Raw genomic sequence first — 16,446 nt, forward strand, 5'->3', positions numbered from 1 at the left:
GATGAGCGAGCGCCCCCCCCCCCCCCCCCCACACACACACATTACTTTTTAATTAACTGTGTGGCAACGCATGGCAAAACGTTATGATGTATTGCGAGTACATGTATGCCTGCATCATTTTATCATGGCACACATCAACACAGCGCAGAAACTGCACTGAAAATCAGGCGTTACCACAACACAGACTTTTAGTTGCTTATTTACAGTTTTGCATTCCTTAATTTTTTACCGTTTCGCAAAAAGGCGCAATTTAAAATGTACAACTATTTGTTGTATATTGACTCTATAAAGTTTTATCTTTAAGATTTAGTCCATAAAGTATTTTTGTGTGCACTGATATTGATTTTAGTGTGCTTTTATTGATTTAATTGTGTATTTTTTTTCGGTTTAATATCGATTTGATAAACATTTGCGCAATTATTGCAGGACCTACAAAATTAGTAGCACCATCATTTTATTCTACCAAAGTTGTGCTTTCAGACAATATATGGTTTGGGGGTCTTTTGTAAATACTAAAAGCAGCAGTTTAAAATTAAAATAAAAGGTGAAAAATTGCAAAAATGGTGTGGTCAGCTGAGGTTAAGCGGGCATGGAAGAGAAAGAGTTAATAGTCAGGCTCCATAGGAACCTGTCTTCCTTTCCTTCCTTTAAACAATGTGTTAAACCTAACTTCTATCTAGAGGCTTTATAAAAGGAGAAAAAAAACACAGCCTATCTGCTGCTCATACATCATGTCTTAAGGCAGAACTCCAGGCAAAATGTTTATTAACCCTTGCAATCCCTGCACTGCAAGGTTTAACTGCTCATTTTGGTCTAGGGACTAAAATAATAATAATAATTAAAAAAAAAGCTATACTCACCCAAACCTCAGAGCCGACCAGCTGTTACAGTGCTCCCTTCAGCCTGTCTCCTCCTACATTGCAGCGATGGTTGGTCCCTCGGCGTCCTAACGTCCAATGCACAGTATATTGGACATGATGACTCAAGGATCTTTAGACCACTACAGGGGAGGGGGAGCAAGGCTGGAAGGACCGGTGTAAGAGCAAGTCACCTCTGAGGTTTGGGTGATAACTTTTTAAACAAAGGGTTAATAAAAATTTTGCCTGGAGTTCTTCTTTAATCCAAAGGACTGTTCGGCATATGAAGGGTCTTTGAAAGATAAAATTACTACACATCTTAAAAACTACACTTTAAATGATTTCCTATTTTTGATGCTTTATTTTAGAGCTATATTATAAAAATATATTTTAATGTCAATTTATCTTAACTTGTAATCAGCATTTGCAGCTTATTTTTAATGAGCGGTATTATACAGTATTCTAAAAATCATTTATAAGATGGGTAACCGCAGTGTGCTGTGAGCTCAACTTATGCTTTGAAATGTTTTCTTCTGTCATAAACAAACCATTGAAGGTGTTGGAGTAGGGGCAAAAAATATCAGACGACACTTTATAAATATGCCTGGCTGGCTTCACATTTAGTACAGTGATACAGTGAAAGGCAGTGATTTATAAAATTATAAGGGGTTAGGTTGAGTGCTTACATATCAACCTGTACAAACCTCCATGCTTCAGGTTGTTGATACTGGGATGAACAAACATTTTTATAGTGATGAAAAATGTGTCATTGCATTTCAATTCCACCTTTCTTTCAGCCCTTTAATATAGGCTTCATACCTAAATTAAACAGATTCTAAATCATTTTCTCGAGTCACATTGAGTACTGTAAAGAGCTTATCATCTGGGTAGGGTTTATTGAGTAAATTCTAATCTCCTAGCAACCCTAAAGAGATCATTTACTAAGCCTTGAAGTGACCATTTTCAGTTAAATCTGCAGCTCACTTCAGTTTCTTAAGAAATAGAGGCGTTAGCAACTGGTCTCAGGAGCGGAAACATTCCATTTATAATTACAATTGCTTTAATAGGAAGCTGTGTTATATCTAATATTTATTATTTATTTATGTTTGTTTCTGTTAGTTATTTAAAAAAAAAAGATACATATGATGCTGTGCATAACATTTTTAATATTATATAATCTATTAAGAATTAATCATTAGGGTTACGTATAGAAAGATCAAGTCGTTTGAAAGCCCATTTCCACCATTGCGGAGCAATTTAAAAAAAAAAACCATATGTCTGCAATGTACATCGAGTGTACATGAAGCATATGCAATTGCTTTATAAGAACACAGAAACTATAATTTCTCTCCCCCATTCATTAGTATTCATAGTGGCAACCCCTTCCCTTCCCTCCAGCAGAGCTGGTGTGCAGTGATCTTGTTACAATAATGCACAGGGAGGGGGGTCAGCTACTTTACAGCTTGTACAAAACAATCTGACCCCAGTGTTAGGGTCCCCACACACCTTACGATTATCGTACAATAATCGCGGGAAATCCCGCGATCATACGATGATCGTAAGGTGTGTGGAAGCCGTGCGACCTCTACTACTGTAAGGTCGCACGACTTTAAACTTACGGACATGTTCGAAAACCCGCCGAGCATCGTACGATGTTCGGCGGGTTTGTGGCATGTCCGTACGATAACAGCCGTACGGGCCGGTGTGCGCAAGCGCACACTGCCCGTTCGGCATTGCGGTCATCGGAAGCCCGCCCCTCAGGGGGCGTGGCTTGCGATCATCGCAAGTACGATCTGTCTATGCAAGATAGGCAGATCGTACGTTTTTTTAAGTACCTTACAACCATCGCAAGACAAAAGTCTTGCGATGGTTGTAAGGTGTGTGCCCAGCCTTAGACTGAGTTTCCGGTGGAGATAATGTTGAACTTGTAGGACTCAAGCCTACTTAAAAGTCCATTAAAAATTGTAAAAAGTCAGCAACGTGAGTCATGAAAATGTGCACACATATACATCATCATTGCATCTCTACATTACCACCATAAGGCCCCATTCACACCTATGCGTATTGTAATATGCGCGTCTGTCGCGCGACCGTCACGCGTTTTTTTTACCGCGATTCGCGGTAAAAAAGTTGCGCGACCGTCGCGCGATTCCAAAGGCTACTTGGCAGTATCCAAATGGAAAACTCCCTACAAACCAGACCAATACGCAGCAAAAACGCTCCGGGACCTTTTCATGCGTGGGCCGTTTTGTAGTGCGTTCGGGACGGGCGGAAATACGGACAGGTGGGAACGATACCATTGACTACAATGCTATTTATTTTTTTGACCGTTTTGTAGAGCGTTCATCGAGCGTAGGACGCGCTACAAAACGGTCAGGTGTGAATGGGGCCTTAATGCTAATCACTTATAAAGGTGGCAATGGCTTTAAGTATGAAAGCGGACAGTCACTTAGCTTAGTAAATAAGGTGAATTTGTGTTCAGTCATCCAATCATGTGGAAGACAAAATCCTTGTTTTTTTTGTATTTTGACATCATTATTCAAAATGAACAATTGTAACGGTATTCCCCAAGTCAATTACAGGCTATTTGTGGCTATTTATTATGTACAGTATATCTGTATATATTTGTATATCTGTACATATAAAATATATACAGATTTACAGATGTACAGTACAGTAGATATGTAATGTGCATTGGCAACACAGATACATATACCATACATACATACATACATACAAACATACATACATACATAGATACATACATACATACATACAGTTTTAGGCGGGTGGAAACATTTTTTGCACTTTAGAATCACCTAATTACATTATTTATCTACTGTAAATATGAAGACATACTTTCATGCTAGCATTTTTTTAAATATACAGAATAGCTAATCAGATAATCCTCCTGCAGCTGACTAACAGTAAGTGTAATATTCATGATCCTAGAAGGTGCTCCAAAATCTGCTTATTTGTACCCTAACAAACTTTGCATATATACCGTGGTTGAATTGATTACAAAACGTGCAATTAAATTCCAGTCATTTATTTTTCCCGGGCAAGTGCATTAACTTGTATTACGTTCATGTGGAAAAAGTAAGTGCACCCCATGGAAGTGTAAAGCTTTTTGTTCATAGGAAAAATTTATTGGGTTTTGGGTCAGTTTTTAAAGTCGTGCTTTTGAAATGTATACATTTTAAACTGTTTTTATACCTGTTTTTTTTAATATCCTTATATGCAACCTTTGTTTTACAAGTGAATATTCATACATTATAAATGTTTCCCAGATCAATGGATTAATTAAAGGGAGCACACAAAAGATTATTTTGCTTAAAGTATATTTCCACCTTTGCAGCCAAATTCGAGAATCTCCCACTATATGTTTGTTACATGTTCCTGTTCACACAGCATACCTAAGAAAATAAATACTTCTTACCTTTCTAGTTGTTTTTTTGGGGGCAGGATTATATATATGACTCTATAGGCAGTTTATATTGTGCCTCTTTAACATACAATGTACCACCCAAGACTTGATATTTTTAAGCCTTTGTTAAAATAGAAGTGTGCACATCTAGTTTACAACTGATTATGCAGATCTGCCAGCACAGTACAGACAGGGATAAATATGGTAAACATTACTCCCCAGCCTCCTCTTTAGCATTACATAGAAGGGGAAAGCTAACTAGCATTTTTCAATTGGCATTTTCAGAAAAGAGCATGCTAAAAGTAAGCTGCAATAAATATGAACATGTAACAAATCTAAAGGGTAGGTAGGTGGGTGGGTAGCTAAAATATTGCCCTGTACTATTAAAAATCAAACAAGCAGCTTTTACTGCAATATTCGCCTTCAATCAGTGCTATCATCCACAGAAGGTCGTCCCGGCCACTTGATGGTGCTGCTCATCCGGGATGAAAGATCTTTGCTAGGGGGCATATCATTTAAATCCAGCCCTGTTTATGATGAATCTGTAACACACTGAAGGGCTTATTAAACAAAGAGTAATGATGTGAAAAGCTCAGCCAATTAGAATAAGTTTATTTTAGTCTGCTAAAGTGGTAATGATTTGGTTGCTATGGGTTACTGTGTTTGCACATTGTTATTGCCCTTAAAGCTGCCCAGCTGGAGAAGCCTGTATTGCCAGGATACTTTTTACAACTTGTTTGTATCATTCAGCAAGCCCTTGTTAAAAGCTATGAACTTAAGCAGGTGCAGACCTGATGGTGTTAATCTTCAAGAGGTGATTGCCGACTTGTAAGTAATACACTGTAATCAAGTAATATAATCAAAGAAAATGGGCCTACAGTTACAGAACCAGTTCACTTTCTTATCACCTGTGTTGCCATATGTAATCTCTGCAAAGCAGCCTAGTGATCTGTAATAAAACTGGCAATTATGTGAAATCCCATCCATGTGAAAATGGGTCTTGAGAGAGCTGCATGCAGGTGTGATTGTAGAGAATGTATGCTCAGCATTTCATGTCTTTTGTCGCCTGCAGATACAAAGGGAAAACCTACAGGGCAACCGTGAAGATCGTCCGCACGTCAGACCAAGTGTCAGAGTTCTGCCGGAAAGTCTCTGCAAAGCTGGAATGCTGTCCCAATTTATTTAGTTCATTGTTGGTCACTGACGTGTGCCCAGAAAACTGCTCCATACACACAAAAACCAAATACAGTGAGTACAACAGAATACCTATGGATTCACACTGCAGAGTACATTCTAATGTAAAGAGGGGTGTTTATTCTTGGATTACTGTTTAAATTGATAATTTCCAGCTGTATGACAGGTACATTAGCACAACAAACAATTACAGTCATGGGAAACTATTTCATTTTTGTAGACACTGGATAACTAGTTAAATCTTGTTTTCAATGGAATACTTATAGTAATACTATTGTCATTCTGGGGATCAACATTCATTAGCCATCTGTAGTTCCTGTAATACATTTGGGTAGGATTAGTGTTGCGGTGTCGATGCATTTTAGAAAACATCTTAGGCGTTTTCAGTAAGCAATGCAGGGAGTAAAGCACTTAAAGAAAAGATCAGTAACCCTTGGCAGCCAATCAGAACTCAGTTTGATGAAATCAGACCAGTACAAAATGGATTTTGTGAAAAGATGAATTCGTTGGGTTGCTATGGATACGGCACTTTGCTCCTTGCTCTGTTTCATTTAATAATACCCAAAAATCAGTAACTTTGAAACTACAATGAAATATGTATCTCAAACAAATGTGATTGCACCTTAGATTGTAAGCTCCGCAAGGGCAGGGACTGATGTGAACGTGCACTATGTTAAACGCTGTGTAAATTGTTGGCGCTCTACAAATACCTGTAATAAATTGCACACCGCTGTTCTTCAGTGAAAAATCAGGGGTGTGCAATTGTATTTGTTTGAGTTACATGAGAGAAGCAAAGGCAGGCACCTGCTAAGCTCCCAGGTGAGGGCTAATGAAGGATGTGAGCTGTGATCAGTATTGTTACAATTAAAATTAAATATGAATGTACTTATGGGATGAACTGTAGAAAAACAAATGTGCTGACAGCTATACTTTTAAAAAGTGTCCTGTTATGCATAAATAAAATTTACAGCATGTAAGTGAAGACATGCTCTTGGCCATGCTACCTTTTCACCCTGATTACTAGCAGCCATGCAACCACATTTACTCTCAAAATAAGATGGCAAAAAGGTAGAAGGTGCAGGGCCTTTCCACAGCTCTTTCAGAACCATCTATGGACAGTTACCTGAGCTCACATTTCTTTAAAAGTGGGAAAGAGAAGTGCAGATTACACTTACAGGCAACACAAAAAAACAGGGCGCTACTTTTTGCCTATAAGACATTTATCTGCTTTAAATATGAGGAGATCAATTTCAAAACCATCCAGATGGTACAGGAAACTCTCCATCCTTTCCAAATTGTACCCACAGCTGAGTGACGAATGCTGGTGTTGTAATTCAGACAAATGTACAAGCTTGCAAATTTTCTTTTTGGCAACAAGTCACCAGTATCACCCTTCCATCTACAGATCTGGGAGCAATGTTTTTACACCTGTTGCCTTTGTCTAAACAAAATTAACACAAATTGCATTTTATGATTCTACAAAATGCAGCAAAAGATTCCAATCCCAGTAACTGGAACCAATCCAAATCACTTACTTTGGGTCAGTGTTTCGCCAGGGTGAATGATTATATGTCAATGGAAAACTGGCACCCTTAGGCATAAAACAGAGGAATTCACTAAAATGTGGTACTACATCAATCCAATTCCATTATTCTCAGGAATATTCTGACAAGATGTAAACTTGTCAAAGGCTTTTGGGAGCCTCCTTGAGTGTTAATTCTGTGCACAACCCCACTGTTCCCCCTTTTTTTTTTTCTTATACTTGTCTCCTATGTCCCTCTATCCTTCCCACTTCCTCTACTCATGTTGTCAGCTTCCCACCACCCTCAAGCTTACCCTGCCAGGTACTTCATACACCCCCTTCCCCTGTCCTCATTACCCCCAAGGTTTAATTTGTTACTAAATAAAAGACAAAATACCTTGTTGTTTTTTTGTTACAACCATTGAAAAGTAGTTTTCTCATCGGGTCCTTGTACAATGATCATCAGTATACTAGTTTCACGGAACTTAATTTGCCTTTGTACCTTTTTGTACATCTTGACCTGCTTTACTGTGTGCACTAATAACACAATAATGTATGACTGTGATTCTGTTATATACTACAGGTATGCCTTTCTAAGTGGAAACCTTAAAAAAAATGTACAGTTTGAATTGCTATCTCTTAAATGCCCTCAAAAATACCCAGGCATTACACTGTGTATTAACCATTCGCATATTTAAAAGATTTTGCCAGCAGTCGCTATGATTTTAAGAACACAGGAAGCATGGTCTGGGCCAGTAAAAAGGTTGTTCAATGTCATTACATTTAGGCATATGAAGGATGAATAAAGAGGAAAAATGTAACTATGATTAGTCTGTTCAGTAACTGGTTTCATTTACTTCTCTTGAGTCATAGTTCAGCTTCAAGAAGCTCTGAAACTGATTGCAATTTACAGAATAAGTAAAATCACGGCAAAAATGCCCATAGTGACCAATCTGATTTCTAGTTAATTTTCCTATTAAATAAAAGTTTGGTGACTGCAGGCAACATGTCTACTTTTGTGCCTCATTTTCTTCTTTGCATTTATCAGAAAAAAATGTCTCTCTGTCTTTCAATGGTACAAATAAGGATAAAATGATTTCAGTAGAATGCATATTAACAAAATGAGCTAAGTGTCCTTGTAACCCACATCTACCTTTTTAGTGCCCTAATATGCTTTGAATATGCTTTTGAAAATAGAAGTTGTTTTAAAAAAAAAAAGTAAATTGGATTTTAACATTTTCCAGCTTCATTTTTACATGCAAGAATGTGGTTGTCAGTGGGTGTTTATTAAATCCTGAGGAAATAATTTTTTTTGCAAACCTATGCAATGCTATAGAATATTTTTTATGGCATATGTGTGAAAATGTTGCCCTTGGTGTTTGGATCATGAGCTTTGTTATGTATTTATTTTATCACCTTTTTGTAAAATGTAGCATCAGTGCCCTTTTTTACAATGCATTAAATTCAATAGCTGAACTCCAAGAGAGCAGCTAAATACACAGCTGAAATATACGTATGGGCGTTTTATAGATACCTTAGGATTTGTTCTTCTGTTCTGTTTGTGATCTAGACTCATCTACAAAACAACACAGCAAAGCACAATCCAACCGCAGTAACAGCATAGTCTGGTGAGGTGCACATCCCCTTCATATAAATAGACAAGAAGGGGATGAGCAGGAGCAAATTGATGAGGTTATCTTTCTTCTTACTTTGCTCTCTCACCCTTTTAGCATGTTCATTGCTGTAAATGTGCACTGCAGCAGAGCCTGAGTGTTGCCCAAGAGGCTGAATGCAAGAAAAATTTAGATACACTGCATTTATAGTTATGTTTAATAATTTTACTGAACAAATAACTGCATTAATTGGTGTGTTGTGATAAACAATTACATGCTATTTATTCTTCATGTCTATCTCACTATAAACCCTTTCTATTGTTACCTAGCTTATTATTATGGAAAGCGGAAAAAAATATCTAAACAACCAGTTGGACAACCAAGTTTAGATGACAACCAAGCCAAACCAATAAGACGAAGAAAGAGAAGGAAATCCATTTTTGTGCAGAAAAAGAGACGCACCTCTGTGGTTGATGTCAGTCCTGTTGGGTCAGCTGATGTATGAATTATGAATGAATCTGTGCATTTTTAAGTTCCTTTTGATCCAACAGTAAATATAAGATATCTGCTATCAGTTTCAAAGTACATTGTGCTGTTTGTAGTAATGAAAACTATTTTAGTAGATTGCATAATACAGATCATCCCCACACGGCTACCTCCTCATGTATCACTTGCCCCTTCTTAGATTTTAAGCCCTCATGGGCAGGGCCTTCCTTACCATCTTGTCTTGAATTGTATTGTAATTGTAATGTCTTCTTTATATTGTAAAGTGCTGACTGTTGGCACTATATAAATCCTGTATAATTATTATTATTATTATTATTATTTATGATAAGTATAACTCCACCCAAAAAGTAACCTTTTAGACATAGATTTTCCTTTTTTTTTTTGGATGTAGATATTTCTTGATTCTCCATAGAGTAGATATCCCTTACATATTTTGGTTCTGTTTACACTCACCTTAGAATTTGGGTTATTTATGCTTCCCTTGAGGTACTTCTACTGGTCTTGTGAATGTGGTGAAAGTTCACTTTGCACAAAATACCTAATCATGTGCATGGAAAATAAAAAAAATATTTTGGCTTGCACATGATTGGCTAATAGAGCTTCACCTCATTCATTGAACTAAGTGGAAACTTCCCTTGCAAAGTGAACAGTCTATTTAACTTAAGTCAACCCCATAAAGTCCTCTACACTGCTGATAGCTCTGCTTTTTTGTTTTTCTTTTATGAATAACAATTAATTATGTAATATATTAACAGGAAAGTGCTGAAGATGATGGAGGTGAAGATGACACCGGAAGTGAAGAAACAAGTTCTGAATTACGTGATGATCATACAGATACTTCTTCTGTTGAAGTTCCCCCTGTACGTCCACGAAGAGCTGTAACTCTAAGGAACAGTATAGGGTTTGAAAGGCCACCGCTAGTAGAGAGGACCAGAAGAGTTAGGAAAACTCGTTCCCTGTCTTACACCGAAGAAGAAAAGGCTACAACTGTGAAAAATGTAAGATTTATTTATTTTAGTATATGGAACAGTTTAGTAAGAGTATGTGTATGACTTCATTATCTCAGCAATTTAATTAAGTGGACAACCCAAGAGTGAATTGAATTGTTGTTTGGAGATGTTTCTGGAAATTAACATACACAGGCCAGCTTAGTCCATTCTAGACCATATTTTCCAATAATAATAAAATCTTTCCATTCCCTTAATGTAGACCCAATTAAATCACCCATGTGTCTCTGTTCTTATTTGTGTAATAGTGGTGGATTATGGCTTGTAAGAAGGCTGGCAGGGTACAGTATGTAGATTTTTGAAAATATCACAGCACCCTGCCCCAGTTTTCCTCTCAGGAACCCTCAGCCCCGATGCAAGCAGTAGGCTAGCTCTTGGGAGAAGTTATGAAAATATCAAAAAGCCTTAATGGGTGGATGTCAGTCTGGAGGAATGGTAATTCCTCGACAGGCTGCATTTGCATGCAGACTGCCCTAGGTAAAACTAACATTTGATGCTGGACCTCCATGACTAAAACTGGAATGCAGTAAATGAAAGGAATGGGCCAGGGACAGTAAGGCTAGGGGAATAGACCAAAATGATGCTGGCTATCCTCCAGCCAGGGAAGGATGTGGGCTATATCTGACTTACTGCAGTAGACTAAGCAGTTTCAGTACAGGAAATGAGCTAGCACAATGGTGCATAAATGAAGGCACGGCATGAGTTCAGTCTTAAGGTGTATTTCTTTTGCAGGCAAATTTGAGAAAACCCTTCTATATGTTATGTGTTCCTATTAACACAGCATACCGAAAAAAACGATTTAAAAAAAATATTTATCTTATAGATGTTTGTTTGCAGCACACAACATGGCTGATTCCAGGTTTTTCTGAGCACCTTCACAGTGATCTGTCCTTATAGAAAGACTTGGGACTAAAATTGGAGGATTGTGTTTCTCTCATATAATGTAGAAGCCAGGCATGTAATCAGTTAACCCCGTACCCCTCACAGCCCCTCCCAACATTACAAAGAAGGAGGAGTACACAACATTTTTAACCTTTGAAAATTCAAGAAACTCTAGCCCAAGCAAAAGCATTTTAAACTGCAAGAAGCATTTAAAAAAACATGTAACAAATATAAAATAGGTGTTATCCTAATTTGGCTGCAAATGTAGAAATACACTTTACAGGCAATAAAGTAATAAAATTAAAAAGGTTTCTATTTTTAAAGCCATAATTTGCATGATATGTTGCTCTTTGTCCCCGCAGGAGAAGAAGCAAGAGGAGGAGGAGGAATGTTTAATTCTAGAGAGCAATCCGTTGGAGTGGACAGTAAATGATGTGGTCAAGTTTATTAAGTCTACAGATTGTGCTGCATTAGCAAAAATCTTTCAAGAACAGGTACATGAATTACTTCCCTGGATAAAATATAAAGACATTTATATAACAGGAGCGTTGTATTCAGAAAAGTATCAAAGTTCAGGTATAAAGGAATGGTCAACCCACCTGAGTGTTAGGGCCTGTGTTGACATGCTTGTGTCGATTGCATCAGTTTGACATCAGTCTAAAACGCTTTTGAGATCATTCAGAATTCATTGACAGGTGCATTTGACCTGCAGTTGACTATCATCTGACCCACATTTGACCTGCATTCAAGAGGGTTTAGTTTTCTCTTAGACTTCTGTGCAAAATGCAGTTGAAGCCAACAAAAGCTCATTGACACAGGCCCTTTATGAAGCCAATATGATGTATAAAATTATAACAGTATAAAATGAATCATGCCATCCATCAACCCCAGCATTACATACCCAGATGTCATTTCACAGTGTGAAAGGTATAATCCAGCCTCACAATTCCCTTTTCACATCTTTTTCATTCAGGGAACATAGTGTTTTAAATACTATATAAAAACAGAAGGAGGTGACTTTACCCCATTCTCATGAAAAGCCTACTAAGGATAAAAGCTATAGCTATGCAAAAAAAATATATATATATGTTGGATGTGTGCTACAATATCCTTTAGTGTTGGAACACTAAGTAAACTTTAATCCTGTAATGGTCAATTTGGTGAATATAAAAGGCCTCAAGCGCAGCCCCCAACTTGTTCAAAAGGCCACACAATACCATCTGTACCTTAATTAGACCCTGATAAATGCTCAATGTAAAAAACGTTCAGATATTATATTTTATATATTTTTATAATAAATAACAATATCCCATCATGGTTTCAAAATATACTCGTTTTAAAACCTAAAAGTACCTGGGACTTAGTTAATAAAACTATTAAGACGTTTTTAAAATGATTAAAAATATTGCAGAAAGCAGTTGTAAATGTCAAATACCATAGGGCCCATTTATACAAGCGTGTTGCAGTAGCACATGTAAAAACTAGTGTCTCACTGCAATAAGTGGTAATTAATTGGTGCATTGCAGTGTTATTAATGTTTAATGGTACCCCCAATGCACTTTAAAAAATGCACTACACTGCAAAAAAACAACCAAAAACAGCAAATGTTTGAGAATGAGGTACGTTGCAGCCCATCCAATTTGAAAGGACTGCCAAATGCAGCATGCTACCAAGTGTTTTACTGCATAAAAACACACTAATTTCCTGCTCATATTTGTGTTTCATTAAATATACCTGTTAAAAAGTATCAAAGATTTATTCATTTAAAACGTAGAATGTAGATTGCCTCATATTTGTCTGTATTTTCTTTCTACTCTTCAGCTCTTAGTCCTAGCCCACATAGTCACACATAATCTCTTGACAGCTCATATGACTAGGACTGTACAAGAAGCAGCCAGCAATGGGTTGCAGCTGTGGCATCTTCATGCTGCTTTTTTGTGACTTTGGTGCCTGACGTTTGAGGCTCTCCCAGAACTCCAGTTGGCTGGCCCAATCCAAGACACCACGAGCCATACATTGTCTTGCAGCAGTGGCGTAACTAGTGACCTCAGGGCCCCATGCAAGAATCCATGAAGGGCCCCCCCAAGAAGAAACACAGTGGCCCCTTCCTCCTGTCCTGGGCCCCCTCCAAGTGGCCGAACTCCAGGGCCCGGTCGCGGCCGCGACCTCTGCGACCCTGGTAGTTCCGCCACTGTCTTGCAGGCTGCATGTTGCACATCAGGACTCTAAGCCAGTATATCAATTTTTGCTAGGCAATAGTAGGTCATTTTTATATAAATGGGTTTGAAGACATTTGCACTAATACATTTACAAGATGCTTTCTTTACTTATATAGGAAGGTCACAGGGTTTAGCTCTTAGTTTACCTTAACTAAATAATGAAATAAAATATTAGCGCTTCCAGCAAACAGTTTATCATTTAAATTATTGGTATTAAGCATTCCATTTTTGATGGCAAAGCCTCCATTTTAGTTTTTCGTGGTTCAGATTCTTTTATTGTAACAGAGTGGCGGAGGTGTAGCTTCTGAGACTTAACTTAAGACCAACATTTTCTTGAATATCTTCCAAAACTTTTATTTTGTGAAGTACAGAAATTATGTGCGCAGGTTTAGTATAGTGTATACCTTCTATATAGAGTGATGTCGATCCCAGCTGCACTCCATGGAACCTGGCAACCAAAGTGAATATGGTGGTGTGGAAGCCACAAAGGGTGCAGTGGGAATCCACATGAAAATGGAAGAAAAGTCACCAGCACTCAGTCCTTGAAGGTGCAAATGTTTATTTGCTTATTATAAATGCATCACATAGGTAATAAAGCCAATGTTTCAGAGCCACACAAGGTCCCTTCCTCAAGGCGACACAACTGTTTCTGTGTCACTTTGAAGGAGGAACCCTTCATCAAGGAAAGAAGAGTAAATTTGCACCTTCAAGGATTGAGTTCCGGTGACTTTTCTTCCATTCATCTTTTATAAAGAACACCTAAGTGCCCAGATTAAATCTTTTAAATATAGGCTTGGACCACAGATTTCAGAAATACCTTAACATTTTTTTTCTATTTACTTACAGGACATTGATGGACAAGCTCTGTTACTGCTGACTCTTCCCACTGTCCAAGAATGCATGGAACTGAAACTGGGCCCAGCCATTAAGCTGTGCCATCATATAGAAAGAGTAAAAGTGGCATTCTATGCACAATATGCTAAATAAATCCTCTGTTCTGTTTTGCTGTACCCAATGCATTATAACTGTTCAGGTAGAAGCATGTGTTTTGACAAAAACAAATCAAAAAGATTAAAAAAGGTTCTTACTTTCCACAGAGACACAATTTTAAATACTGCTGCCATCTTTCCAAACAGCTACAATCAGTTTTTGCTACAGGAAAAAAAAAGCCTTTCTATCCTATAAAAGTTTATAATGAACCAAGTTTTAGATTTTTGTCTTATTTGCCGTAACTTTGGATAAAAAAGGCAAATAGTTTGGCACTTCTGACCTTTTAGCAAACTTTGTAATCTTTCATATTGAAAGTGTGTGGTGATTTTGTACCGTGATCTGTGGCTGATACAAGCTCAAATAGAAGCAGTCCCCTTTTTATTATCCTGGTCATTTTAATACCAATCAGTAGAAAAAAATGAAGCCTTTCTATGCTGGAGAGGTCTATATTTCACTGCGAAGTAATAAATTCTAGAAGGCTTCGCTTGCAGTTAAAATGCCACTAAGCTATAAACTTAGACAGTGTGTACATAGTTAGCCAAGTGATTGAAGGATGTGCTAACATCAGGCATAATAATGGGACCACAGTACAAACAGTTGTTGTTGCTGCTGATCTTTGTAATAGTTCATTGTGACAAATAGGAACCTTTTTTAGAAAATAAACTGCTTTACAGATGGCCATTATTTTCAATTTTGATGTAATTTTTCTGCCTGATAACACAGACCCATGCCAAGTGTCTATTTAGTTTCATATTTTCCTATAGTGCCATGTCCATTGCTTTCCGAGCTCTGGGGATTTCTGTCAGTCCTCTGTTCTATAAATGGATGCTTAAACACAAAACACACTTGTTTAATTCACTTTTACTAGGAAATACTATTCAGCAGCGCAGGAACAGGAGGGGAGTACATTTTGAGCAATTTGGCATTTCTATATAATACTGGAAAATGGTATTGTGCTTTGCATGGAAAACTGCAAAGACCGTAGAGACCAAATACTTTTTTCATTCATGTGCATACTCCAGATGTGAAAAATCCACTTTGTTTCGAAAAGGTTTTTTTTAATTGGAAGTTTGCTGAATGTCTTAATTAAAAGGCACAACTGTTCGTTTGATAAACTAAAAGACCAAAAAATAGTCCTTCAGCTGTACAAGCTACATTTTTTCACAAAGTGTAAAGCCTGAAGGCCTGTTAAAAAGTGCATCTTAAGATGAGGTAGTCTTGCATGGATATTTTGTGGCCCTGTTGGTCCAGTTTAGATAAGAAAAATTAATGGCTATATCTAGTTACTAAGATGTCCAAAAGTGGCCAAAAGCTTGATGGGTCGACTTTGTAGATCTAGGCATCTGCTTGAACGTGGTCACTTCCAGGTGTGGTCACCTTTATGCTGCGAGGGAATCGCCTCCACCATTTCTCCATGACCATATTTTTATTTCCTGCTGCTTCTTTGTGTGATGTTTTGCCGTGCCTGCTGCTGTGTACAGTGTATGAGAGATACATCTATGAATTACAGTTCTCTATGCATGTACATACCATCTGGTCTTTCTTCCTCTTTTTATAACAAGAACATGATGAAGAGAATCAATGAGGGAGGGGGTTGATGAACACATATCCTATAAATGCTTTGATTTTTGCTGTGGTTATGTTAGATTTTATAACTTCTGGGTAGAGAGTGATACAAGAAATAGCTTACTTAATTATACCTTGTTGGATTTTGTAATTTAATTGTATTAGGGCATCTGGAATGCAGTCAAGAGTCATGTGAGGCTGACCAATGATTCCTTTTTCTTCTTCTGTTACTATAATGAAAACACATTATTATAAGTCACCCTCTTCTCTTACAAATTGCTTAATCTAAGTTTTAGAACGTTCAGCACAATTATGCCCTGTAATGCAATGCAGACATGTTATTTTCAAGTGGTGACAGTTGTGTCAACTGCCTTATTGATTAGTCTATTTTCGTAACCTAGAAGGGAAATGGTGATATGTGGTCCAGTGTTTTACATGCATTATAAAAAAATATGACCCGTCGTTCTTTTATTTCTCATTTTGTAGCTTAACCCTGCCAGTTTGACTATTGCTGTCTGACCTTAAGCAAAGCTTTGATCTGTGCATAGCTAAAATAATACATTTATAGACTTAAGAAACCCTTTTCTGTAAAACACCATGAAAAAAATGGTTGATTTATGTGTATGTGAGTTAATCCAGCTGCTAAATAATTAAAAAGCAGT

At 37.4% G+C, this 16,446-nt stretch overlaps 1 protein-coding gene across 1 annotated transcript in view; it reads left to right on the forward strand.

Moving 5' to 3' along the window:
- Positions 1–15,316, forward strand: part of SFMBT2 (Scm-like with four mbt domains 2) — a 128,561-nt gene extending 113,245 nt beyond the window's left edge. Inside the window, exons 16-20 of the mRNA XM_018566472.1 lie at positions 5,357–5,532; positions 8,943–9,112; positions 9,876–10,118; positions 11,372–11,503; positions 14,075–15,316. Of these exons, the coding sequence (XP_018421974.1) occupies positions 5,357–5,532; positions 8,943–9,112; positions 9,876–10,118; positions 11,372–11,503; positions 14,075–14,215 (862 nt within the window). The 3' untranslated portion in view covers positions 14,216–15,316. The remainder of the gene's footprint in view (positions 1–5,356; positions 5,533–8,942; positions 9,113–9,875; positions 10,119–11,371; positions 11,504–14,074) is intronic.
- The last annotated feature ends 1,130 nt before the right edge of the window (positions 15,317–16,446 follow it).

Source organism: Nanorana parkeri, unplaced genomic scaffold, assembly GCF_000935625.1.
Source record: "Nanorana parkeri isolate BGI_ZX_2015 unplaced genomic scaffold, ASM93562v1 scaffold27, whole genome shotgun sequence".
Taxonomy (NCBI): Eukaryota; Metazoa; Chordata; class Amphibia; order Anura; family Dicroglossidae; genus Nanorana; species Nanorana parkeri.